Source organism: Festucalex cinctus, chromosome 16 (genome assembly GCF_051991245.1).
Source record: "Festucalex cinctus isolate MCC-2025b chromosome 16, RoL_Fcin_1.0, whole genome shotgun sequence".
NCBI classification, from domain to species: domain Eukaryota; kingdom Metazoa; phylum Chordata; class Actinopteri; order Syngnathiformes; family Syngnathidae; genus Festucalex; species Festucalex cinctus.
In genome coordinates, this window is record NC_135426.1 from 17,953,742 (window position 1) to 17,979,099 (window position 25,358).

General features: G+C 40.8%; 1 protein-coding gene across 2 annotated transcripts; it reads left to right on the forward strand.

Moving 5' to 3' along the window:
* On the forward strand, nt 1-25,085 carry gas2l3 (growth arrest-specific 2 like 3). Of its 2 annotated transcripts, none has more exons than XM_077499740.1 (9): nt 1-147; nt 10,851-10,906; nt 16,803-16,989; nt 18,063-18,181; nt 18,355-18,496; nt 19,168-19,231; nt 19,312-19,453; nt 21,070-21,174; nt 23,041-25,085. In XM_077499740.1, exons 2-9 carry the CDS (start codon nt 10,883-10,885, stop codon nt 24,232-24,234), a joined length of 1,977 nt encoding a protein of 658 aa, XP_077355866.1. In that variant the 5' UTR covers nt 1-147; nt 10,851-10,882; the 3' UTR covers nt 24,235-25,085. The 2 variants fall into 2 exon arrangements, with proteins under 2 accessions (XP_077355866.1, XP_077355865.1); XM_077499739.1 differs by lacking the exon at nt 1-147 and adding an exon at nt 8,443-8,588.
* The last annotated feature ends 273 nt before the right edge of the window (nt 25,086-25,358 follow it).

Genomic DNA, 25,358 nt, shown 5'->3' on the forward strand with positions numbered 1-25,358 from the left:
CACGCGTATGCACAACAGCGGTACTAGTTGACGTCCAAAAATGACTGGATTGCCAGCGTCCAAGTTTTCCACAAGGGAAAAAAGCCACCCGATTTGATGCAAATAGACAGATTTTCCCAAAAGACTCTTGTTACTGCAGTGCAACTGGTAAGTAGAAAACGTTGTTTGTACGTGAAATGTGTTGAAAGTTGTCGTAAAGTTCGCTGACTGAAAACAGGATTTCGTCCCTGAAAATGCCTCGTGGAGGGGAAAGGCCACACTCTCCATGTGTTTTATATCTACTATGCATTATATTTCACTGTCTTCATGTAATAGAAAACAAAAACAAAAAACAACACAACAACAACAACTCTGTTTTAATAAGGTACTTTAAAATATTTAACTTTTGCATTGGTATAGGAACTTAATTTACAGATTTACAGCGCCGATCCTGCTTGTGTTGTTGAACTACAGTGTGTTTAGACACACTTTCACACACGTTTTTATCATTGATTGGCAGGTGGGAATAAATAGTTAAGAGGATCAGTGTTAGTCCATCTAACGTGGGAGGCTGCACTTGCTGGTAAGATCATGTGAATGTTTGGGATGGGGGAGGCTAAAAGTATTAGTAAAAGATACTAATGCTGCTGAATTTGAATGACGTACTTGTCATGGACTATTTGGTCATATTGATGATCGTGTATAGTTGGAAATACACTCACCAGGCTACGCCCTTTACACGCTCACATTTCATTATTAAGTTAATTTGATACAGTATAATCGTAATCATATCATGTATGTATGTTTGAAATGGTTTCCTGAGAGGAAAATGGTTATGGAAACAGTCAAAAGATTGGTGCACTGCATACATTTACATCTTACAAATAGCATGCATATTTATACCACCCATAATAATTTCCTCCAGTTATTCAAAGCGTTGTGAATTCTTACCTCTTTCGCTGTTAATAAATCAGTTCAATGGCAAATTCAAGTAGTTAATGTGCATCTTTTGACATCTGAAGCACTGTTATTTGTGGTATTTATGCCCAGGTAGACCTGTTAAACAAGCTGATAGTACAAGAAGGCACTGGTCTTGGATTGAAATCCTGTTCTGGAAACACTAGCGTAGCCAGACTCTTTGTTTTGCAACAAGTGTCATCATTAGAACTGTACATTAGCCACTGCATCATTAATAATACAATTTCACCGAAGCAGCCTTCATCATTCAGAGTGTCTCTATTGTCACCATCTGCTTGAACTTTGGCACTGGGCCTTGGATTTTGGGCCAGCCAAGATCTTGAGAGACACCCAGACTACCACAGATGAGACAAAAGCAAGCTTAATGAGTTAAACTACACGTGGCACATATGGGCTGTGATGCTGCGTGCGTGTGCGGACACAATGGAGATGAAAATGAAATCGCAGATTACCCCTCATTCATTATGTGCGTGTTGAGGGTTGTTATTTTCTCTGTGTGGTTCCAATTTTTTTTTTTTTTAAAGCTAAACAAGAAGAGCTGTCTAAATGCAACTAGGGAAGTTTATATGGGGTTGGTCAGGCTGTTGGACTGAGCTGTTTTAGCGGTTATCTAAGAGTCATGTGCATCCATTTGTATAAAACAAGCGATATCGTCATCACTGATTTGTTGCTTGGCTTTAGTCACCCGAAATTAAAATGAGCTTTTCCGTGGTAGTGTCCTCATGTATGCACCAAAACTCTTGAATTTTGCTCAGATAAATTATGACTTTGATATATTTTTCATTCAGTCCCTTTGAAGTCTGGGTTGATTTGTAATATGTCAAATTTAATATAGCAGATCAATTACTCTAATAATTTTATATTCCCAGTTTCAACTAATTTCCATATTCCTATGACTTCCTCTTCCTCTTATTTATTTATTTATTTATTTTATTTTTTTTGTCATCGTCCTAGTTTATCATGCCTAGTGGTCTTCTCAATAACAAAATTATATGATGTCCATTGTTGGCGCCTTCTTAAAATGACAACAACAAAAAAATGACTAAGGCAATTATGTTAAGAGGGTGAAGATATGCAGTGTGTATATATATATATATTTTTTTACTTTGGGTTAGCCTAAATAGTTTTTTTTTTTAAGTAATTAAATAATGAACAATCTATCGAATCTTTGTTAAATACATGTTTTTATTCATTTTTAAATGTCTCTTGTACATAATTTTAAGTTAATTCAAAAAATGTTTACTATACCAATACCAATCGCTTCGTCATGTTCTTCTTCAGTTGACAAAGTATCAATAGCGCCACTGCTGGTTGCAGCCAAACATTGCACACCGTTTTGTCTCAAGCGCTTTGAGGGATGATTAGTAAAAATAATCAAATTTTCACACTTTGAAACAACTAACCAATGTTTATGCCCAATCAGAACATTATGTTGAATTGGTGTGCCTGCTTGATAGCTTTAAAAAGTTTTGTAATAGGTGCCCCCCCCTCCTCCCTCCAGTAGAAAGAAAATTGATTATCAGTGTTTTGCAATGATGTGATTTCACAATCGCAAACTATTTTAAGGTTGGGATTTATCTTGGCTGAAAATGTCATTTGACTGCAGTGATTAAGGTCAAAGATCTTGTAGTTGTTCCAGTCTCACGCTTCTTCCCACCAGGGTTATTATGTGACAAACAACAAAGGTGGAGAATTAGACTCAGCATGGTCACCCTTTGCCCTTTCCTGGCTCTTTGCCTGGCCTGACGTTCACAGTAGAGGGGCCATAGAGCTAGGGTTTTGCAAGTCGTAGAATATACAGTATAGCATGGCATGTCACTTGATACTTGCTTCTTGGTTACATGTGTGTATATTTTTGGGCTACAAACTGTTTTATTGGAGTCCAATAATGAGCTCTACGTAGTACATGTATACATTATACCATGAGTGACAAATTATTCCCACTGTACTCGTATTTCTGTTATTGTAGCAAGCTCATGATCATCCATCAGAACTGTTTTAGATTGTGTTGTGAGGTCGGCTAGTTCCAATTGATTTGCAGAGAGTCTGCGCTGCAACTGAAGCGGTGATGTAATTGCCATTAGTTGGCCTTTTGTGTGTTTGGGAAGAAGGTCATCAGTAACTGCTCAGACGAGGCGACATGCCAGATAGGCCTGCTCGCAGTTTCAAGGATGCCGCGCTTATTTGTGCTAACTAGGGGTGTGAATTGCCTAGTACCTGACGATTCGATTCGTATCACGATTCACAGGTCACGATTCGATTCGATACCGATTAATCCCGATACGAATGGTCACGATTCGATACCGATTAATCCCGATACGAATTTATAAGTCGATTGTTGCGATTTTTTTTCCATTCAAATTTAGAAAATACTATCAGTAAATTTGTACATGTACACTGTAAGATTTGTATGAATATATTTATCTAAAACTTGAGGCTTATAACCGTGAGCCACTGTACACAAACAGTTTGCAATCTGTTTCACATTTGAACAGCATTAAAATAAAAATATTAAGGCTTAATGTGCCGTTCATATAACATTCTTCCATGCTCAAGGTGTGAATCCTAAAAAAAAAAAAAAAAAAAAAAAAAAAAAAAAAAAAAAAAATCGATTCTGCCGATTATTGAATCGATTCGAGAATCGCGCGATGTAGTATCGCGATATATCGCCGAATCGATTTTTTTTTTTAACACCCCTAGTGCTAACTGTTAACTGACTGGAGAAAAGCAGAGCAACTGTGAAGACGTTATGAGGGTGGCTTGTCTGGTCTGTTTCCAAACCGGAGTCACAAAAAATACATTGGTGGTACTGTACCTCGACTTAGTTGTTGCCTGACTTAGGATTTTTTTCAAAATACGAGCAATCAATTGGCCAATATATTGGGCAGTTCCCAAAAGAATTGTGTTTCCCTTAGAGGTCACATTTGACCTAAAAGGGATACTTGACTCATTGAGACATTTTCAGCAGTAAAAAGTTAATATTTTGTCCAGAATGAATTTGATAACTTCAATATTTTTCCCGTACAATTAACAGCTTTTAAAAATTCATTTTTCAACTTGCTGTCGACTGCGGATGACGTCGCCTGTGCTTAGATAGTAGCAAGTCACAATACGCTGACTTTACGAAAGTGACGCCACCTCCTTTAACCGACCTGGAATCAGTTGAAGTAGTACTTTAGTAGGCCTTATGAAAGAAACAGGACAACGGATGCTGAGCCTGAGTCAGCACCGACGAGCTTAAAAATCCTGTAGTGGACCCGATGGCGTGTTGTGAGCCGTGGATTAGCATCAACAAATCAAAATGGGATTGGCAGGTGGCTCCCACTCTTTCAAGCCTTTAAGATGAGCTTTACCTCCACTGTTTCACCTCCCAAGGAAACAGCCGCCAGACAAGGACAAGAGAGTGGAAGCCAGCAAATGTGTAATCCTTCTTGAAGCGTGAGATAGTCTTGTACCTTGGAAACGGGTTATGCATGACTGTGAATTTCTTTCACAGCACTTGTACATATTTACTTTTTCATCCGGGCCCCATCTGTATTGAGAGAGGGGAAGCTCAGTTGTAAATGAAACACTTCTCTGACAGGATAATTAAGTCCAGACACAAAGGGCTCAGCAGGAAGGACTTTAATAGAGGGGGAGTTGGTATTCTCGAGGGGAAAGTCGAGCCAGGCAGAACCCCTTTGGACCGCAGGGGATGGGGAAGTGCGCAGAAGGTTCATTTGGTCGTGATTCTGGCCACCAGCCACCTCACGCAGCAGGCACTGGGGACCTTTTCAAATGTTACCCATCCTCATCGTTTAATAAAGTTATAAAGATGGAACCTTTTTTAACTTAACGCATAACCTTAATTGGGTTGCATTTAGGTGCAAAATATGATGCAGACGCACAGCTGGAAGGTCGTAGTGTGCTCGCAGCGGAATGGGTCATGCAACCTGCCTTTTTAGATTTGTTTAAAAATGACTCATAATTATATAAGGTTGTGGAGAAATGATGTTAATGTTCAAAGCGCTCATCTTTAATATTTTCTTTGTGTACCGTCCACAAAGCTAAATGATGGAATATGACATTTCCCGAGAGTGTCCAAAGCATACCAAAAAAAAAATGCTTGAAGTGTTCTTAAAACAGCACGTGGGCCAACTCTGAGTTATTTGTTACTCATGTTTGGAGTCCCCCCGGCATTCCCGGTGCAGAGTGGTGTAAAATCAAAAGGACACTCGTCCGGAACGTTCTACTTTTAACTCCTTACATAATGTGTTCTGGTTTTGTATTCATTTAGTCGCACGGGCGCATCGCGGCGGCGTGTGCTCGCCACGTGCTGGATGTGTGTTGTGATGACGGAGCGTCGTGGAGGTGGATGCGTTCTGCTGTCTGGAATAGCGTTGATCCTCTTAACTGATTAGTGGCTGGGACTAGAGAGGGGAGGCGACCTGCGTGGGAGGCATACGGACAGATGTCAAACCACCCACACACACACACACACTAGGGATAGACCGATTATCTGCCGGGCCGATTATCGGTGCCGATATTTGGCAGTTTCACAAATATCGGTATCGGCCTTTTGACCAATCTGACGGCCAATAAAGCGGGTATTTTGAACACATTATGATAATTTTTCACCTTCTGCAAAAATCTTTTGAAACTTTTTATGAATCCTGTTGAAAACCCCAAATTTGCTACGTTTACATTCATTTTTTGCACAGTGAAATACAGGAACTTTTCATTCATGGATCTATTTCAATTTCCACTTTATAAATAATGATGCTGACACTGGGAATTCCCTACAAAAAGTAAAAAAAAAAAAAAAAATGTTGAAACTCCCTGCATTTTTTTAAAATATATTTTTTAAACAAAGCTGTCAATATTGTTTAAAATTAAAAGAAAAAGTACTTTTTAATTTTTACACTAATATTTTCTCTTCTACAGCAAATAAATATCGGCTTGAAATATCGGTTATCGTTCTCCTTGACTACTAATAATCGGTATCAGTATCGACCTTGAAAAAGCCATATCGGTCTATCACTAACACACACACACACACGTTCACAACATCCTTGTTTATTTCAGGCTCCAAGGAGTCGCTAATGAGCTCCTTTTTCTTTTAACAGACCCCAAGTCTACTTTAAACCTATAAAATCAATCCACAGTTCAATATGTTGGGAAATAAAGTTTAGGGGCTGTCACTCAAAATGCAGACTGGCTAACAGTTAGCTAGTTAATGTCTCATTGCCATGGCAACCTAAATTTCCTAATTTATCTATCATAGTCATGGACCAGTCTGGACCCTCATGATGTATAGCCAATATTAGTTGAACTGGGACCCTTAAACTCCCCATGGGTCTCATCCACCAGTCAAGTCCTGACCCTTTAAGGACGTCATATCTCTAGTTTGGTTCTCTGAAATTGAGCCAGAAGTGAAAAGAATAACCAATCGAAACAAAAGGGTTGAACTTTGTCACCCTGTTCTCAACTTGTATCACAGAATATGAATGTTATTGCATAAAAGCCACTTTACAGTAAGACCCAAACCCCCTTTTTTTTTCTTCTCCTCCCCACTAATCCCATCTGGAAAGTGCATCTGACTGTTTAAAACGGGGCCGAATTCTTTCAGCCAGGACTCAAATATCAGTTTTTCTCAAGGGATTAAACCTGAAACAAAGCCGTCATTTCCATCGTAACAAGAAGTGCAGGTTGGTCAACCGAAATCCGATCTTTTGTATCCCGGGTTTCTGTGCGTCATTTATTCCGTTAATCCCTGGATTCAGAACAGCTCAATCCACACTCAAAATGCAGCGAGGAATGAATAACTAGTTTGTTCATAAACAGGATATGGAGATTGAATAAGCATTCTTGTTAAGCTGGGGAAAAAAATGTTTGCTTATAGAAGCAGGGAAGTGTTGGATGATCTGGTTAACTGATGAGTGAAGAGGGCAACCATTGTTGGACTTCTTTTTTTCTCCCCCCTCTCCTGGCAACGAACATAGAATTTGCGTGGAAACATTGAGTTGAGCCCTGCCCTTTCCACATTGCCACTCACAAGTTCACTATGACCACAACACAAGTTTTGTCTTCGCCGCCCTTCTCGGTGACTTGTGAATGTGTGTGGGTGAAGCATGAAGCAAATCGTGCTCACCCAGCTATGTTGACTGCACGCAGCTGGAGCGGTGAGCAACATTTGCCATGTTGTTTTGAGAGCCTCACCAAATTTCTGCATGTTGATGAGAAGTGGATTGTTCCTTCACTGTGAAATTCTGAATGTCACTCTTTGGCCTGGTGACATTTCTGGACAATAACTGGATAGTGTTGAACTTCTTGCAGTGTACTGTATCTGCTCAGTCTCTTGTATGAACTTTATTGACCCTATGACATTATTTATTCCATGGCCCCTCACAAATTGAGTTAATCCAAGAGTGGTGTCACATTAGACATATTTTTGAAACGTTTAAAAGGGCACATCCCAGTTGCCTGGGTATCAAGTCTCTTCCAGAATTTTATTAAAATATCTCAAAATGTGTTTTCAGGGGCTGCTTCTGTCTCCTATAAATGAGGTACTCTACATTGGTTGTGGATATGGCTGGTTACCATGACAACCAGTGGTGTGTCTAGGGGGTGGCAACGAGGCTTCACTTGCCTGATCTTACTAATTTGGGGTGTTGGGTGTTTTCTCTTATGTTGTAATTTGGCTATTTTTTTATTTTTTATTTTTTTAATTCTTAGAAACCATCCTGAGACAGGATTCAAAATGTTTCCACCCCAGGTAATTTTTTTTTTTAATTCCAAAATGTCACGTCAAATGCGTTTTTTGTTTTGTTTTGTTGATTTATATAAATGCTAACAAAACATTATACTGTATATTTTTTGTAAGTGAGTGCAAATATTTAATTTGGAACTTGAGCTGACACAGTAAATTCTGTAGAGTAAATTTCCCTCTAAATAGTCTATTTAAACTAATAGATTTGCCATCCAGAAATTCTCAGTAAATTTTGCAAGGAGAGATTTTGACTAAATTTTCCTAGTTTATTTAAAATAAAATAAAATTAAAAAAATAAATAAAAGTTGCACAAGGGTTGAGGAACGAACTCACGACCTTCAGCTTTGGAGACTTCCACTCTACCACATGAGCTATGCCACTCCTACTGTTTGATTATATCCAAAAACAGACTTAAAAACAAAGATTCCAGCTAATACGAGCGATATGCTAACACACTGGTTCTCACACCGCCTGTTTCCCCGTTTCATTCCATCCTATGACAGCCTGCTTGGTGAGTTCCTGGGTTGAGATGGGAAGTGGTAGATGTGTGTTGATGGGGGGGGGGGGGGCGACAATGGAAGCTTTGTGAGGGTCCCACCGTGACAGGATTGTTGGAGGTTGAAGGGGTAGTCCTGGTTTAGCCAAGCGTAGGCACTTCATTAGTCAGGCCCCTCCTTTTGCACCTCCTCCTGCTCCTATCCTTCCAACCCCCCCTCCCTGTCATCCCTTCCCTCTCCCTCGCCGCTCACTCGTGTGTCGCCACTCTGGCCGGACAGCGCGGCGCAAACGCTTCATAGCAGAGAGAGGGAAATGTGCTTATCACACTGAGTAGAGTCGTACAGCGCGGTTCCGTCACATGGTCCTTGACAGTTTTTTCGCTCAGGTGAGTTAGCTTGTGTTGTCATCTTCTCTGTATTGTGCTGATTGCTTCTCTGGGCTGCTGTCGGATGATGTGAGACAGGTGTGGAATGAGCAAGAGAGCTTTTGGAGATATTTCTGCATGACAATATTGCCAGTAGCGTTGTTACTTATGACTTTTTAAAAAATGAAGTCGTCTATCAATTATTCCATCGATTAATTGACTAATAGCCCTGCCCCCAACATTTTTTAAAAAAATTTTTTTTTTTTAAGTCCACTAAAGTTGAACGTCAGTTCAATTTAGTGGATAACTGGATATAAATACTCATTGTTCCTTATCTTGTGCACATATTACACAAACACCAACAAAATTAGCCTATGCTAAACGATTAACGATCGCGGGTTAGCATTAGCCGTGAATAAACTCGACTCACTCACTTATTGTACTTTTCCTGAAAATCACTTCACAGTCCAACATAATGGAAAAATCCAATTTTGATCACAATGCACTTAAATAGTGTTTCATCTTCATCATATGTTTACTAAGCCTGACGTATTCGCTAGTCTCATTCAAAGATATTGAGTTGTCAAAGCCTACAGTGGCTATTGATGCAGCATACTACTGCACGTTATGCTCCAAGATCCCGTGCCGTCACCCTTTGACTTGGGCTTTGCACATTTGGTGGCGTAAAACTGGAGTATAATAGTCTTTACTTTTAAATTAGGAAAACAGCTTTGACGTATGCATTTTTTGCGTCGACCAATTTTTGTGGTCAACCCAACCGACTTGGTTGACTTTCATTCCCAGCCTTAATTTCCAGTAAAGGACCATATGTTTGATTGTACTGTAGGTTATATGGGGTGACATTTGTAGAGGGGGGAGATGCTGCTGTGTGTGGTGGAGGATGGGGGACTGTTGCCTCAGCTGTGTTGACCAAATTATCAATGTTATTAGGATCTTCATGCTGTGATTGCTTTCCTCCCCCATTCCCATCCAGAATCCCCCCTTTGACAAACACACACACACTTGGAGTGACAGTTGAGTTGAGGGTAATCCTTCACATCCTGTGTGGGAAAGGGCAAAAGAGGAGCACTCAGGCTAACTTGCGTCACTTCCTCCTCGTGAGAGTCACTCTTTAGTCAGTAAAAACCAAAACAAAGTGTTGACTATGGACCACGAGCAAGGTTTTCTTTTCATATCAATCGACAATAATTGATCAGTGATCGAGGCTTTAAATGTAGTCTGTGAAGGCAGCGTTACTTGCCGGTCATCAAATTGAACTGAGTGAACTTAGTTGACCCAATTTGTAGTATTGCAAAGTGTGAGGGTTACCTGTTTGACATCTATTAAATACGATATAAAAAGGAGGGAAGACATTCAATTCAGGGCTCGTGAGGAGAGGAACTGACTGATACAATTCACTCCTGCACTCTCTGAAGAATCCTCTCCTCACCCTCTCTATTTATTTGGTTTTCCATGCCCTTTCCGCGCCCCTAGCTACATGGGTGTTCCAACCCTAAAAATGCAAATGCAAGGCATAGTTGGAAGTTGGAACACCGTATACTTGTTTGTCTATGTGTTGTGCATGTGAGTGGAAGATTGCTGAGTACGTGTGGTCAAGTTTACAATCATTTCTTAACAGAAAACATGTGACCTCAGCAGACTGGCTCGAACCATTCTGCTGCATTAGATGTTGCGGTTCTTTAGCTTTTGAGTCATCTTCAAATAACCAGGCTATGTGAATGTAAGTGGGAAAAGAGCAAAGCATTCTTCATTGCAAGCAGAAGCAATTCTTCTTTGCATGCAAAGCAGTTCTTCATTGCAGCAAATGTATGATAAGCTAACGGAAATGGTTAGGCTATGTGAATGCAAGTGCAAAGCAAAGCATTCTTCATTGCAAGCATAAGCAGTTCTTCATTGCAGCAAATGTATAACTTATTATTTACAATTATTCGTACACAAAGTAACAAACCAATAATTGTCATACTCATTAATTCACCTAAAACCTAATAAAAATCGCATTACCCTTCACCTTAACCAAATACTTCCGAGTCTCGCCAGAGTCATGAATTTTATTTAATTGCACAGCCCTATTACAAAGTACTTTTTCAATGAAATTAGTCTGTTTCGAGGGGGCAGTCCTGTATCATCCAAATTATCCCTCTACTGCTGCCCAGCGGCAGAGTGTCTGTTACCGTCCTTGACGAATGTTTACTTATTTATTTTAGATTGAATTCCAGTTTGTTTGAAAGTGATTCCATTTTTTTTTTCTTCATATTTCCACAGAATGAAGAAGTGAATCATCTGTGATTGCAGTCATGGCTGTCCAGACTGGCATCCAGGTAAGTTCATGAATGAATTTCATGCTGTTTGATAGGTCAGATGGATGTTTTTGTTTCATTTTTATTGTTTTTATTTTATTTTTTATTTTTATTTTTATTTTTATTTTTATTTTTTACATTTTTATTTATTTATTTATTTATTTATTTTTATTTTTAAGCATTTCTGCCCCTTTTGAGCACCATCCAGCTAGGCCAATATTTTTATTACGTCATCAGCACACTATGTGCATCTCCCTGGCTGTTATTTTGATTACATAGACATCTGTCTCTCACCCAGCAACTGAAGCAAGCCCACCTGTGTCACAGCACGCAGTCTTGTCCTCGTTATGCGTGCCTGGCGTTCCGCTCTCGGGACCCTGAGGAGTGTCTTTTGCACATTTTTTTTGGGAGGGGTGGCTGGAATGTAATCCCAAGTTTTGTCCTTCCCCTCCCAGCAACCAGTGTCAACCATGTGAAAGTCCAAAACAACAAAAGTGTCAAGTTACATTTTGTGTTGGCGCAGATTAAACCCCCAATGACATTGTGAGACATTATGACTGGGTTTAGCCAAAACACGAATAATATCTCTGTAAAAATGATATGATTGCCTTTTTGATGTCGCATCATCAACAAAAACAAAGGAACCCTAAACCAGATTTATTGATTAGCTGTTATCCAAGAGACCCTCGGGCGATATTGATCCATAATCGACTGTCATGACTCTGCAGCTGATGTTTTGGTTGCGTCACGCACGTTGAACAGCAGCGTCCAATAAACCGCTCCCGCGTGCTCGGGAAAGGACTCACTCATGGGAGCGCAAGTAGCATATGTGCATGTCTCTGAACGTGTCATTAAAAGTGAGCATCTGCGAGTTGAAGTTTCATTCGTCACGTGCGTCCGTCCGCTGACCGTGTTATGTAATAGACGGGATGAAACAATAGCTTCAAGCGCTAGACAATACATTGATGAGTCTTAATGAGAGTTTTAAATGGAAAACTCATGTAGAAGGTCTCCAGGAAATTTATGACGTAATGCGTTAAGAATGTACTTGAGAAATACAAAACATTTGCTTAAAAAGGAAAAAAAAAAAGATTTGTATAATGTCTTTTGTGAGTTGCTTTTTCTGTAAGCAAACTTAGAAATCATTTAAAATCATATTTTGGGTGGAAAATAATTTTATTTCATGGTCTAATCAGCCAACGTACAAGTACAACCTTCCAGGAGGCTTGAGGGTTCAATTTAACTCATTAGCTCCCAATAATGTGTAAATATGTTTTTTTTTTAATGTTGTAAGTGTCCCAAAGACGTATTTATACGTTTTTTTTTGTTTTTTGTTTTTTATGCTAGAGCATACAGAAGGCTTTGACGCAGCCTCTCAACTGCAAAGAACGATTGCATAAATGGTAGTTATTACACAAACGGCCAGCAGGTGGCAGCAGAGCAAAGGAGATCAACCAGGGCCATCTAGAAAAAAAGCTAAGTTACTTAGAATTTTAAATAGATTTGTGAAAACTGATGAAACTTAGCTCTCTTCTAATGCTAATTGCTGCAAAACTGAAACAGATAGAAACATACTTTTTTTTTTTCCCTGATGAAAGAAGAGATTTTAATCTTTCTTTTGGTAGGTTCCATGCTTTTATAACAATAGAACACAATATTCTGTGGGCCTTGCATAATCAGTCAAAATCCAGTAAAACAGTCGGGAGCGAACGGGATTGCTTCTGTGAAAATGGCTGGGAGTGAATGAGTTAAGAGCATTAGCTAAACTCGATGAGGGTAAAATCTAATGTACAGGCACATGCTGATTTAATTGTCCACTTTAAGTTTGTATTTAGTCGTTGGATTATCAGCAGACATTCCTCTGGGCCCAATGGGAAAAAAGGAGGATTAAGAAAATGGTTAATTGGCTAATCTGAGAACACTAATCTGCTTGCAATAGCGATTTGTGCTGAAGAAATACATTTGTTTGTTGTCTTACTATTTACATTGTTCTTATTATTTTATGTAAAGTATGCTACACAAGACTTCCTCCATTTCTGCTTAGCCGGACGACAAGAAACACATATGTCACAGCGAACTTGTAGCACGCCACCCCACTCCATTGACTTTTGTTATGTAATGCGTGTTTGTCCAGCTGGGTCGATTCAACTTTTACGAGGTCACGTTTTCACTTTAGAACATCAGGTGTGTGAGAGCGTGTTCGCATGCGTCTGTGTTTGTGCGTCTTTATCTGCATGTGCTGCACCTTGGCGGAAAGGTCATTCCGGAGGCGTTCACTCCAGCTGTGAGGTGAACTCTCTGGTCACATGTTGCCTCCAGGGACTGGTTTTTACCTCATAAAATTAGGCAATGAATTCATGAGATTAAATTAGTCAAAGTTGCCTGCAGTGGACTGCACTCTTCTAATTGTATAAATAACTTTGAATTGACTTCATTTTGAAACTTTTGACAGTGCATGGGAAAACTTTGCAGTGAAGTTTAGAAAACGTCCTTGAGGTTGACAATAGTATTAGTATTAACTATTTATATAGCATAATATTTTAAGTTAAATTATGAGAAGTGTACGAGTGTCGTTGGAAATCCTAGGTTCAGTTATATCATTTGTATTAGTTTGTAATTTATTATTTGCTATTTAATCACTGTATTTTAACATGCAAAAAAAAGCCGATTTTGAGCATTTTCACTCATTTTTCAAGGCAAACAGAATATTGTGCACTACGACTACATAAAAATGGTGATACCATATGAAAGATTGGATTCCATTTTTTCATTTCAAAGTACATTTGTACCTTATTCCGTTCTTTAGTAATCAGCAACATTAGAAAATAGGTAATTTGAATGACATAAGTGAAAATAGAAAGAGAAAACAAGCTTTTTGGAAAAAAATACATTTTCTACACAACAGTGACTTTGACACTAAATTTTTTTTTGTTTAGTGACGCTCTGTGAATTAGATTTAATGTGACAAAGGCTTTGATCATTCACGTCATCCTTGAAAACGTGTTTCATTGTAATTTCACACACCTTGAAGCCATTGAAAAGAGACACAATGCTGCCATCTGCTGGCCATTGTTAGTGGGTGTTTTTGATTTCACAAGCCCATTGACCAGACAGCGCTCCACAAGACGTTGCACTACCCATTGATTGTGTAAAAAAAAAAAAAAAGTCGACGTCAATTAACGTTTATGGCAGCATTCATTAGGATTTTAGCATACGTCATTAAACGTTTTTGGCAGTCAAACAGTTACTTCTGTTAGTGTATTTATCACTTTATTGATATTTTTTGTATGTTTAATTTTATGAATTGATTCTATTCAGATTTTATAACTTAAATTTTTCCTGTTTATAAAATGTGTCCTAATTTCAGGCCAATTTTATTTTTTTTTTAAATATCTTCAATCCCACATGGATTGCTATTGTACATACACCCGTTCAATACATGGGCATAATAAGGCGAGGCTGAGGAATGAGAGAAAGTATCCCGCCTGATGGACATTTCTTCATCATAGAGTCTGCAATCATAATTCAGTCTCTGTTCCTCTGCCCACAAGGTTTCCTGTTTGTGGGCAGAACCAACTTGAATGTTTCAAGGCTTGGACAAAACTCTGCTTTGTTTTCAAGACGATCACTCACCACAGTGGAAGGAATGGCCGAATGTTGCCGTGTGACGTGTAATGGACATCGAGATTATAGCCTGGCTGGCGGAGAGGCGGGGTCGTCTTGCAATAAGTTGCGTAACATCTGTCCAGATGAGTCATCTTAATGGACATCTGCTAGTGATTTTTTCCATCGCCCTCCTGCTGCCGGAGCTTGTAAACAATGAAGGAATGTATTGAAGGCAGAGATTTTGTCTTCATAGAGCCGCAGCATGCAAGGCTTGCGACTGAGATGGATATGAGAGGACGCGAGCGCGAGGAGCCGGGATCAGTGGCTTGCCGCAGGCGCCACGAGCACATCGCTTGACGCCCATTTAGGCAGTCAAGTGCAAAGCGCGCCGCTCTTTCTTGAGTTTCCTCTTGGAGGCTCCAGCAGCTGTGAGGTTGACTTTTGCAATGAGCTTGTTTAGGGCGGAAGATAAGTCGACACCTGCCGACACAGGTGAAATAACGCAAAAAAAAAAAAAAATCTTTCCTTTCTGCCTCTATCCTTTTATTAAAACTTAGAATTGTGACAAAATGAAATAGAATGTAAAGAATTGAACAGTTTGCTGTTAAATCATTAAACAAATTTCAAATTTTGCTCAAGATTCCACAATACAGGGAGTCTTCGAGTTAAGGCGCACTCAACCTAAGGCGTTTCAACTGTACAACGGTTACACCTGGTCCACCATTTTGGCTCCTTGTCCACCATATAGTCTGCAGTGTTTACCCCTCGTCCGTTAATAAGCGCTTAGCTAATGCTAACGCTTGTACACTTGTGGGAGAATCTTTGACTTTTTGCCTTCTTTTTTTCCTCATCATAGCCCCAAATAAGAAAGCTACATCTTATATCAATGTTGGTCCAGCCAAAAGAAAATCAATTATCATGGAAATGAAGCTAGACATCATAAAAAGATCACAGAAAGGAGAGACACCGATGAACATCCGCAAAGACTTGGGCTACAGTCGGACATTTTTGTTTTTTATTTATTTATTTTAATTTTAATGTATTTTAGATTTTTTTATGCAAATTATTTTGATGTAAATATTGACTTTAACTCATTCATTCCCAGCCATTTTGACTGAAGCAACCCCCTTCGCTCCTGACTGTTTTACTGGGTTTTGACTGATTTTGCAAGGCCAACAGAATATTGTGTTCTATCGCTATAAAAACATGGAACCTACCAAAAGAAAGATTGGAGTCTTCTTTCATCAAGAAAAAAGTATATTTGTATCTGTTATCGTTCTGCAGCAATTAGCATTAGTATAGCTAAGTTTCATCATCATTATTCTCATTCCTGGTGAAAAAACTGGTGAAAAGAGCTTGTTGCAACATGTTCCTGGCTGATCTTTTATACTCTGCTGCCACCTGCTGACCATTTTTTTGTAATAACTACCATTGCTTTAAGTGACCTCTTCATGTCAGAAGGTGTATCAAAGCCTCCTGTATAAAAAACAAAAAACATATTTATACATTTTGGGGTTTGAATGAGTTAATGGGGAAATTCGGGTTACATCGCTACTAACTGTTGATAATTAGATGTGACAAGAGGCCATGCACCAGTGTCAGGTGTTAAGTGGAGGTGAACGAGTCTGCCGCTCGTCGCGCGACTTCTCCACATGAAACGGGGTCAACAAAAATCTCACCCACTGCAGGGGAAATGGAGCAGTTCAAATCACAACACTGTCGAGTCACTGCTGGGTTGTGGGAGAAAGGAAAACCACTAAATACAGGGTTTTCCCTTTTGTGGATTTGTCTTCTTTCGTGATAAAACTGTCTTTGTAAATACGGTTGTTCAGTAGTACTCTGATTGATACCAAAAGGCAACTTGATCTGTGGTTTCAGACTCTATACAATAAAACCCTTCAACGCCCACTAGTATTTGGCAAATGTTCAGTGGGAAATGGAACAATTGACTTTCAGTATGACATATGACTAGCATTAGCCATAGTAATAGCAGTTGTTTGATTGACCTTGAGGGCAACACAACACCTTATTGTTGTAAGACAAGGCAAGTTTATTTGTATAGCACCATTCATACACAAGGCAAATCTATAGTACATTTCAGAGGCAAAGCAGTAATGTTTAAAAACAAAAGATGAGAATCAGGATAAAATTCTAACATTGAAGCAGGATAAATGTGGGGAGGCTAAATCAGGAAAATAAAACGTACAGAAGGCAAGCTATTGTTTGAATGTGACTAAAAAGATTTACTAAAGCATTTTTTTTTTGTACATTCACTGCATTCTCCTCTAACTGACTCTCCCCTCGTCACCAGGTATGGCTTGGCGAGAAGTTCGACGCCCCCTTGCTGAGCCCGCGGAGTCCCCGCAGCCCATTGGCGCAGCGGCACGGCCCCGGTCTCGCCAACGTCTTCCAGTACGACCAGTGGCTGGCGGTGCGGCATGAAGCCACCCTGGTGCCCATGCAGGAGGATCTCGCCATCTGGCTCACGGGCTTGCTGGGTACGTTCATAAACAACTGTTGGCATGGAAACAAATCCCAAAACAAATTAAATGGCTGATTATTTAAAAAGAAAAAATATATATGAAGTAGTAGTGTTACTTTTTTGTCAATGAAAACTAAACAGAAACTAACTAATGCTGGCTAACTTGCTAGCTCATAGCATGTAGCCATAGCCACTAATTGTGTGTTGTTCAACATAATCTGCTGCCAAAAAAAACATACAGGGGAAAAATTATTGTCCTGACTAAAACGTTGATAGTTTTTGTTGACTAAAACTAGACGAATAAAGTTGTTTTCTACAATAAAGACTAAAATGCTAGATTTATAGTTGACTAAATAAAAACGGGATGAGGTTAACTGTGGTAAAACTAACAAGCGTGACTGAAATTGGACTAAAACTGACACGAAATGTAAAGATGGTGGATGAAATGAACACTGAAATCCTGATGCCCAATCGTGACATGCATCAGTTTCTGCCATGTAATTGTATTTGGATGCTGCTATTTCTGTGTAGCCCTCAGCTATCGTCAGAAGCAGCGGCGCAACAAAAACTCCTCATTCCGCCTCTTTGCCTCATTATTCGGGCATCTTTTGTCCCTTTTCAGTTTTTAATGGAGAAGGGAGGAAACAGAAACTGGCCTTAGTAGTGTTGTTTTTAGTATCACCCATTCAAGATTTCCCACGAGGAATGCTACGTGGTTAGCAAGAGTTCTCGGCAACGTGACTGGAATGGCGTATACTACGGTTTCTTTTTTAACTTGCCTGGGAGCCTAAAAAGTCTGATGCAGGAAGGTTAAGTTTCAAGTCACTTTTGTTGTGTTGGTTAAAAAAAAAAAAAAGTGGAGCAATGTCACTTTATGCTGTGCCTATTGTGGACTTTGTCCCCCATGAGAATTCCTTGGCTTTTGTGGTGGTTGTTTAGAGGAGTGATTTACAATGAAAGTCCATAGGAGGGCCCCAACTCTTTCAGTCACCTGTTTTTTTTTTCTTTTTCTTTTTTTGTTACCAATGAAATGTGGCACATACAGATCACGTGATGTGAAAAGAACGTTTTTTGTTTTTGTTTTTGCAGAAGAGGAGGTGAGGGCCGAGTTCTTCATGGAGGAGCTTAACAACGGCGTCAAGCTCTGCCAGCTTATCGGCGTCCTGCAGACTAAGATCGCCCAGAGTTGCCCCTCTGCACTCGCCAAGGTGCGTCTGTGGTGAAAATAGCATTGAACAAAAACAGCTCCTACAACCATGAACCGCAAACGTGTGACCTGAACCAAACTGTCACTCGTTTAAAAAAAATATATATAGTCATAGTTCTAATTCTATTGTTTTAGCTTTCATAAGCTGAAGTCAATTTTTTCTCTATCCAATAGCTTTTTCCCACAAGGAAGGTTGCCTGTAAGCGTGACGCGTCACCGGGTTCCTTCTTCGCCCGCGACAATACTGCCAACTTCCTGTCCTGGTGTCGGCAAATCGGCGTGGAAGAGACGTACCTCTTTGAGTCCGAGGGGCTTGGTAGGTAGCAGTTGAGATCTCAGAACTTTTAGCTTGTCTCTTAAACTCTTTCTTATACAGCAAACGGTTTAAGAAATGAACTTTGGCGTTGATATATAGTGGATTTTTTAATTTATTTTTTGTCCTATCTCATATAATTCATTTACTAACTAGGGGTTGTTTTTCGAATAGAACTCGTCTTAAATCTGACATTTTTCTGAGGAAAAAAAAAAGCTTATTTTGCTAAATGAGGCCTAATGCAACAAGCTCCAGTCAAGGTGATTAGTGGAACATGTTCTTTAATCCTCATGCCTTAATGATGTAATAGGATGTATCAAACAAGGCAATCAATGCAGAGTACTTTTTTTAAATTGCAGATGACTACATTACTAGTGATAGGTCTCCTAAAACAAATCACACTAGCAAAGCGAGGCTGCGAGCTGTTTTATTAATATCCATAATACTTCAGCTCTCCGCTCCAAATCTGTGTTCCCTTCTGCATGATTCACCCCAGCATCCCCCTTCGGGGAATCATTAACTTCCAAGTCACGTTTTCAAGCGTTGCACCTCTGTCGTCCCGCTCTGTCCGCCGGATGTTGTCTCAACAAGAGCCGAGAGGACAGCTGCTGCCTCGCGTTATTCACTTGCAAAGTTCGGATCTTCACTTTGGTGTCTTTATGTGTGCCGTCCAGTGCTGCACAAGGAGCCCAGGCAGGTCTGCCTCTGTCTGCTGCAAATTGGACGCATCGTCTCAAAGTACGTTTTTTTTTTTTTCCCGAGATGGGATTTTTGTGAGAAGACTCCATAGTAATGGTGTGCTTGCAAACTTTCGTCAGGTATGGCGTGGAGCCTCCTGTGTTGGTAAAACTGGAGAAGGAGATTGAGCTGGAGGAGACCCTGCTGCTGACCGAGGAGCCTCCTCCAGCCGTGCAGACCTTCAGTGTGTGCTGCCAGCATGGTGGCCTCTACCAGTCAGGGGTGAGCGAGTCCACAGTCATGTGAGGGATAATTCGCTCCAAAAACGTGCATATTAGGTTCATTTGAGACCCTAAACGTTTTTTTGTTTTAAGTGTCCCAAAGACGTATTTATACGTTTTTTTGTTTTTGTTTTTAATTTTTTTATTTATTTATTTTTTTATTTTTTTTATGCTAGAGCTTACAGAAGGCTTTGCTGCAGCCTCTCAACTGCAAAGAACGGTTGCAGAAATAGTAGTTATTACACGGCCAGCAAGTGGCATCAGAGCAAAGGAGATCAACCAGTGACATGTTGAAAAAAGCTCAATTACTCACAATTCTAAAAAGATTTGTGAATAATGTTGAAACTTAGTTATATTCTAATGATAATTGCTGCAAAAAGGAAACAGATAGAAATACACTTTTTTTTTTTTCCTGATGAAAGAAGAGACTTTAATCTCTCTTTTGATAGGTTCCATGTTTTTGTAGCAATAGAACACAATTATTCTGTGGGCTTTGCAAAATCAGACAAAATCCAGCAAAACAGCCGGGAGCGAACGGGATTTGCTTCTGTGAAAATGACTGGGAGCGAATGAGTTAAATATATAATTGCGATTAATCGTGAGTTAAATATAGAAGAAAACTGTATTCTTTCCTCATTGTCTGTTCTGCACGTGCTCACTAAGTCTAAATATAAAATCCACATGTCCTCACCTCTATGATGTCAAGCCGCTACGTCACTTTGGCGGCACGCGTGCACCCCACTTGCGCCAAGACTGGCTGGCTGGCTGGCCGGCCGGCCGGCTTTAACGCTTGACTGGCGCGCCGCGGGGTTGCATGACGCAACGTCGCTGACCATGTGACGCTCCCGCGGGCGCGTTATGACTCGCTACGGCACGTGCCGTTTGAAGAAATGCACAGGAATTGACTTTGTTTTTTATTGAGGATGGGTTGAGTTTCCCTTCTTGTTTTATGGCAAATGCTGCCAGCGACTTTAACTCATTCACTCTCAGCCATTTTCGTGAAGCAACCCTCTTTGCTTCCGGCTGTTTTGTTGGATTTTGACCGATTTTGCAAGGCCCCCAGAATATTCTGCTCTATTGCTATAAAAACATGGAACACACCATAAGAAAGAATCGAGTCTCTGTTTTCATCAGGAAAAAGGTATATCTGTATCTGTTTCCGTTTTGCAGCAATTAGCATTAGAATATAGCTAGGGTTCGTCCATATTAACATTTCTGGTAAAAACACTGACAAAAAGAGCTTGCTGCAACATGGCCCTGGCTGATGTCTTATTCTCTGCTGCCACCTGTTTTCCACAATAACTACCATTGCTTTAAGCCACCTCTTCATGTCAGAAGCTGCATCAAAGCTCTTGCATTTAAAAACATATAAAACGTGTAAACACGTTTTTGGGAGGGAAGGACAGTGTTGAAAAACGTTTTTACACGTTTTTGGGATTGAATGAGTTAAGAATAACGGAACTCATTGAAGTGGAATCAATTCAACATAAGCAGCTCCAGATGTGCAGTGGAGACAATATCTTGATATCCATATACATTATCAGGCCATTCTGATTTTAATTGTAGTAAATTCCACAAACTCAACCCTCCTCACAGTGCCCTATTGTCCCTTTTCAGGAGCACGGCGTGGACGACCCGCCTTGCAACTGCTCCAACAGGGTGTCCATTGAGTACCTGTCAGAGGGTCGCTACCGGCTTGGGGACAAGACCATCTTTATTCGGGTGAGAGCCCGCTCGCTACACACACACACAAACACATACACACAAGTGCTGGTAATCGGCTATTCCGCATGGGTAATCCAAACTCTCAAAGGAGCAGTGTGTATTGAGAAGGATCCCGTTGTTCCGTAAGGAATCTGATATTCCCTGAGTGAATAATTACCTGAAACCAGAAAGCCTGTTTTCTCCATGGTGTCGGCTTGTTGTTTCGGCTTGGTTTCAACAACTCTTCACACAACCCCAAAATATAACAGTGAGTTTACTGTAGTATAAACTGTCATGCAACAAAATGTGCTAAAAACAAACAAATTGAAGCATACTGCACTTGGCTCCCTACCCAATCTTGATGTTTTGTTGTGTGCATACCAGTCACAACATGGTAACATGGTAAAGCAGGCAACCGTAATTAATACCTAAACAATTTAAATTGGTCTTAGCCTCCGCTTATTGGATCACGAGGTTTGGTAGCCTTTTAGACTTTTAGCCTCTATCACGTGTGGTTAGCTTGAAAAGAATTTAAGTCCACAAAAAGAGGCAGAGGTTTTATTTTTAAAATGTGTATTTAACTCATTTGCTCCCAATAATGTGTAAATACGTATTTTTTTTATGTTTTAAGTGTCCCAAAGACGTATTTATACGTTTTTTTTATGCTAAAGCATACAGAAGGCTTTGATGCAGCCTCTCAACTGCAAAGAACGGTTGCAGAAATGGTAGTTATTACACAAACGGCCAGCAGGTGGCAGCAGAGCAAAGGAGATCAACCAGGGCCATCTAGAAAAAAAGCTAAATTACTTGCAATTTTAAATAGATTTGTGAAAACTGATGAAACTTAGCTCTCTTCTAATGCTAATTGCTGCAAAACGGAAACGGATAGAAACTTAAGTTTTTTTCTGATGAAAGAAGAGACTTTAATCTTTCTTTTGATAGGTTCCATGCTTTTATAACAATAGAACACAATATTCTGTGGGCCTTGCAAAATCAGTCAAAATCCAGTAAAACGAAGCGAAGGGGGTTGCTTCAGTGAAAATGGCTAGGAGTGAATGAGTTAATAATTTTTTTTTTTTTTTTTTTTTTTTATTATTATTTTTTTTTAAATAAACGATTATGCTGAATAAGGAGAAGGAGAGAAAGGAGAATTGTAATTGAATTTCAACTAATTACACAGCCTTACCGATAAGTCTCATAATTAGGGTCCGACATAAGGCGTTTTGAAATTTCAGATGTGAAGTTTTGTGTCCTGTCCTTATCCGATATGTCTCGGAGTGCATCTTCCCTATAAATACTGTGTTTACACATTAGCACCAGTTTAAAGAACTGGAAGCCGTTGTGGGATCAGGTAAAGCTTGTTATCCTCCGACGGATGACCGCTTTAGTCCATTACATCATGAGCATGTCTCAAAGGCTTGTCTTCACCATGCGATAATTATCACGATATCTTGGTGAGGTTGGCAATACAAAAAAAGGTCACAATATTGTAAAAAGAAAAGAAAAAAAATTGTGCTTTTGTACATTACAGCAATGCTTACAAACACCTCAAATCTCTGACTTAATATTGAGGCACTTACTTGCTCACATATTGACTCGCTTCACAAGCATATTACATATTCCCCTTTATCTGACCATTAGCATGGATTTTAAACATAGAAGGGCCAAAACATGCCTTATGAAAATTAAACTGCACTAAAGAAACTAGCCACCAGAGGGTGTACCTGCACAAATAGAAATCAACTTTTTTTTTTTTTTTTTTTTTTCACAGATGTGCTGCTTTTAATATCGTGACATGACGACGATATATTGTGGCAGTTTTAATATCACGATATTGCTGTTATCGTTACATCCCTAAGCGTGATTGTGTTGCATTGTCCTCAGATGCTTCACGGCAAACATGTGATGGTGCGCGTGGGGGGCGGCTGGGACACGTTGCGCGGCTTCCTCACCAAGTACGACCCGCTGCGCGTGCTTCAGTTTACCACTCTGGAGCAGAAGATCCTGGCCTTCCAGAAGGGCCCGCCCGGCTTAGGAGGTCACCACGGAAACGCGGCTCCGCCTCCCGAGATGGACCCCCTGGCGGCTGTTGACGACCTCATCTCCTCGTCTTCGTCGTCGTCGTCCTCCAGTTCTGTTTGCAAGATGTCGCCGCCCGCCGCGGGTCAGACTTGTCGCTCCTACGCGGCCTCGCCCGCCTGCACGCCCACGCTGGCCAGGAAAGGGGCTGGCGTGCCACCAAAGAAGAACCTCCAGCTAACGCCGCCCGCCCCCAGGAAGCCCACCCAGTTGCCCCTGCCTGTCGCCACCAAAGCCTCATGCTCCTCGTCCTCCTCCTCTTCTTCGACTACTTCTCTGCCCAGCACACCTGTGGGCGGCCCCAAGCAGGCCCCCAATCCGGCGCAGGTCCCGCGCAGAGCCGTCACGCCCCAATCAGACCTGCCCGCCGCGTCCAAACTGAGGCTCCGACCGCCCACTCGGATCCCCGCCTCTCAGCCGAGGAGTCCGGTCTGCCCCGAGCCGTCTTCCAAATGCCCCAAACCGTCCAGCCCCACCGCCCCGAAAGAGGCCCGGCCCCCGACGGGCACCAGCCAGCGCTCCCGTCTCGCGCAGCGCCGCCCCGGCTCCCCCGCCTCGCGCCTCCGTCTAGAGACGGCGAGGAGGGTGCGGGCAGCGGCGCGGGCCGGGGCCACGCCCATCCCGCAACCTCGTCAAGCCTCCCCAGCTATGCCAAAACCCGTCACCCCGCTGCCCGCTAAAGCCAAGGCCACGACCAAGGATCCCAGCCCCCTCCAACGAGGCACCGCTGCCCCTTGGCGCCACCCTGGGGGCAACGCTGGCCCCTCTCTCAACACTAAAGTCAACCAGAAAGAAACGACCACATCACAAAATGCAGGACAGAAAACGTCCTCGACTAACGCCGTCAAACCCGAGTTGACTCGCGTCGTGGCCCCCCAGAAGACCACCCCGGATGTCAAAGCGAAGACGGAGCCCGCCAGCAGGAAGATCCCACAGTACAGAGGCAAGCGTGAAGACCCTTACTTTGAAATGACTTGCCGGAGAAGGCAGAAGACATGATGGGCGGGGCCTCGCCAGCAGGCTAACTAATCAGCACTTGTTTTTGCTCCTTTTAAACTAACCTTACTGAATCATGTCTACTGCAAATTCATTTTCATAGCAGGGGTGCTCAAACCTTTTCGACCCTCAGGCCGTAGTTTGGACACCCCTGTTTTATAAAACATTCTTCATCCAAAAGGGTTGACGGTTTGTATGTTTTTTGTCTTTGTGGTGAAATAATTCCTTAACAGTTACTTATAATGTTTACATTTGTACACATGCAGCAGTCACGACTTTGTCCAAAGTGAGCTTCCAAAATAGGTGTCGTTTTTTTTTTTTTTTTTTTTTTTTTTAAGCAGTCAGCGACACAACTAGAACTCGAATGATTTTGTTTTTCCAGCGAGTGATTGATAACGATACCATGGCGCCATCAAGATCAAGTCCTCTGTCATGTGCCTTCATCACAAATCAGAGTGAACTGCATTAGAATGTATGAGATGACGAGTGGGTGAAGGGGATTTTTTTTTTTTTTTTATGAAATTTGCACAGTGTGTACAAACACTTTTTAAAGGAGGAAAACGTTACAAACTACTGATGAAACACGATTTTTTTTTTTCTTTTACGAGGCCATGTCATTTTCAGTGAACATTCAAAGCAGTATACTTTGTTTAAAAGTGATTTCTGTTTGTGTTGAAGTTCTAGTTTTCTATGTGGTGTTTGTGTATGTTCATAGAGTATTTGCAAACTATTAAAAGGCTTTCTTCCCCTGTGTTTGGCACTTTACGGAAACCTGTTTGTCACACTTTGAATGATTGTGTTTCTTGACCCAGATACTTTTTCATGTGGTTTTTGATTAAACTGATGAAAATCCATCTTGACTATATGTTTATTTCAAATCATTGTGGTTGATTTAGGGCTTTACATCAAAAGGGGAATACAATTGTATCCATTTTAACGTGTTTCCATCACGTTCAGTTTCTTTAAACTCCCTATATCAACAAATCATATTTCTCTCTTCAATTATAATTCATAGTTTTGATGAGATTCAAAGGAACATTCACATTGTTGATTATGCCAAATGGCATAATTATATTTCCAAACTGGAGTGCGCCTGTTATTTGGGCGTCTCTATGCAAATTTTTAAA

Excerpts from the sequence above, each read along its gene's own strand:
- gas2l3 (XM_077499740.1), top strand. The coding sequence starts at position 10,883 with ATGGCTGTCCAGACTGGCATCCAG. Across the intron at positions 18,497-19,167 it reads CTTTGAGTCCGAGGGGCTTG|TGCTGCACAAGGAGCCCAGG; the intron begins GTAGGTAGCAGT and ends TGTGCCGTCCAG. Across the intron at positions 21,175-23,040 it reads ACAAGACCATCTTTATTCGG|ATGCTTCACGGCAAACATGT; the intron begins GTGAGAGCCCGC and ends CATTGTCCTCAG.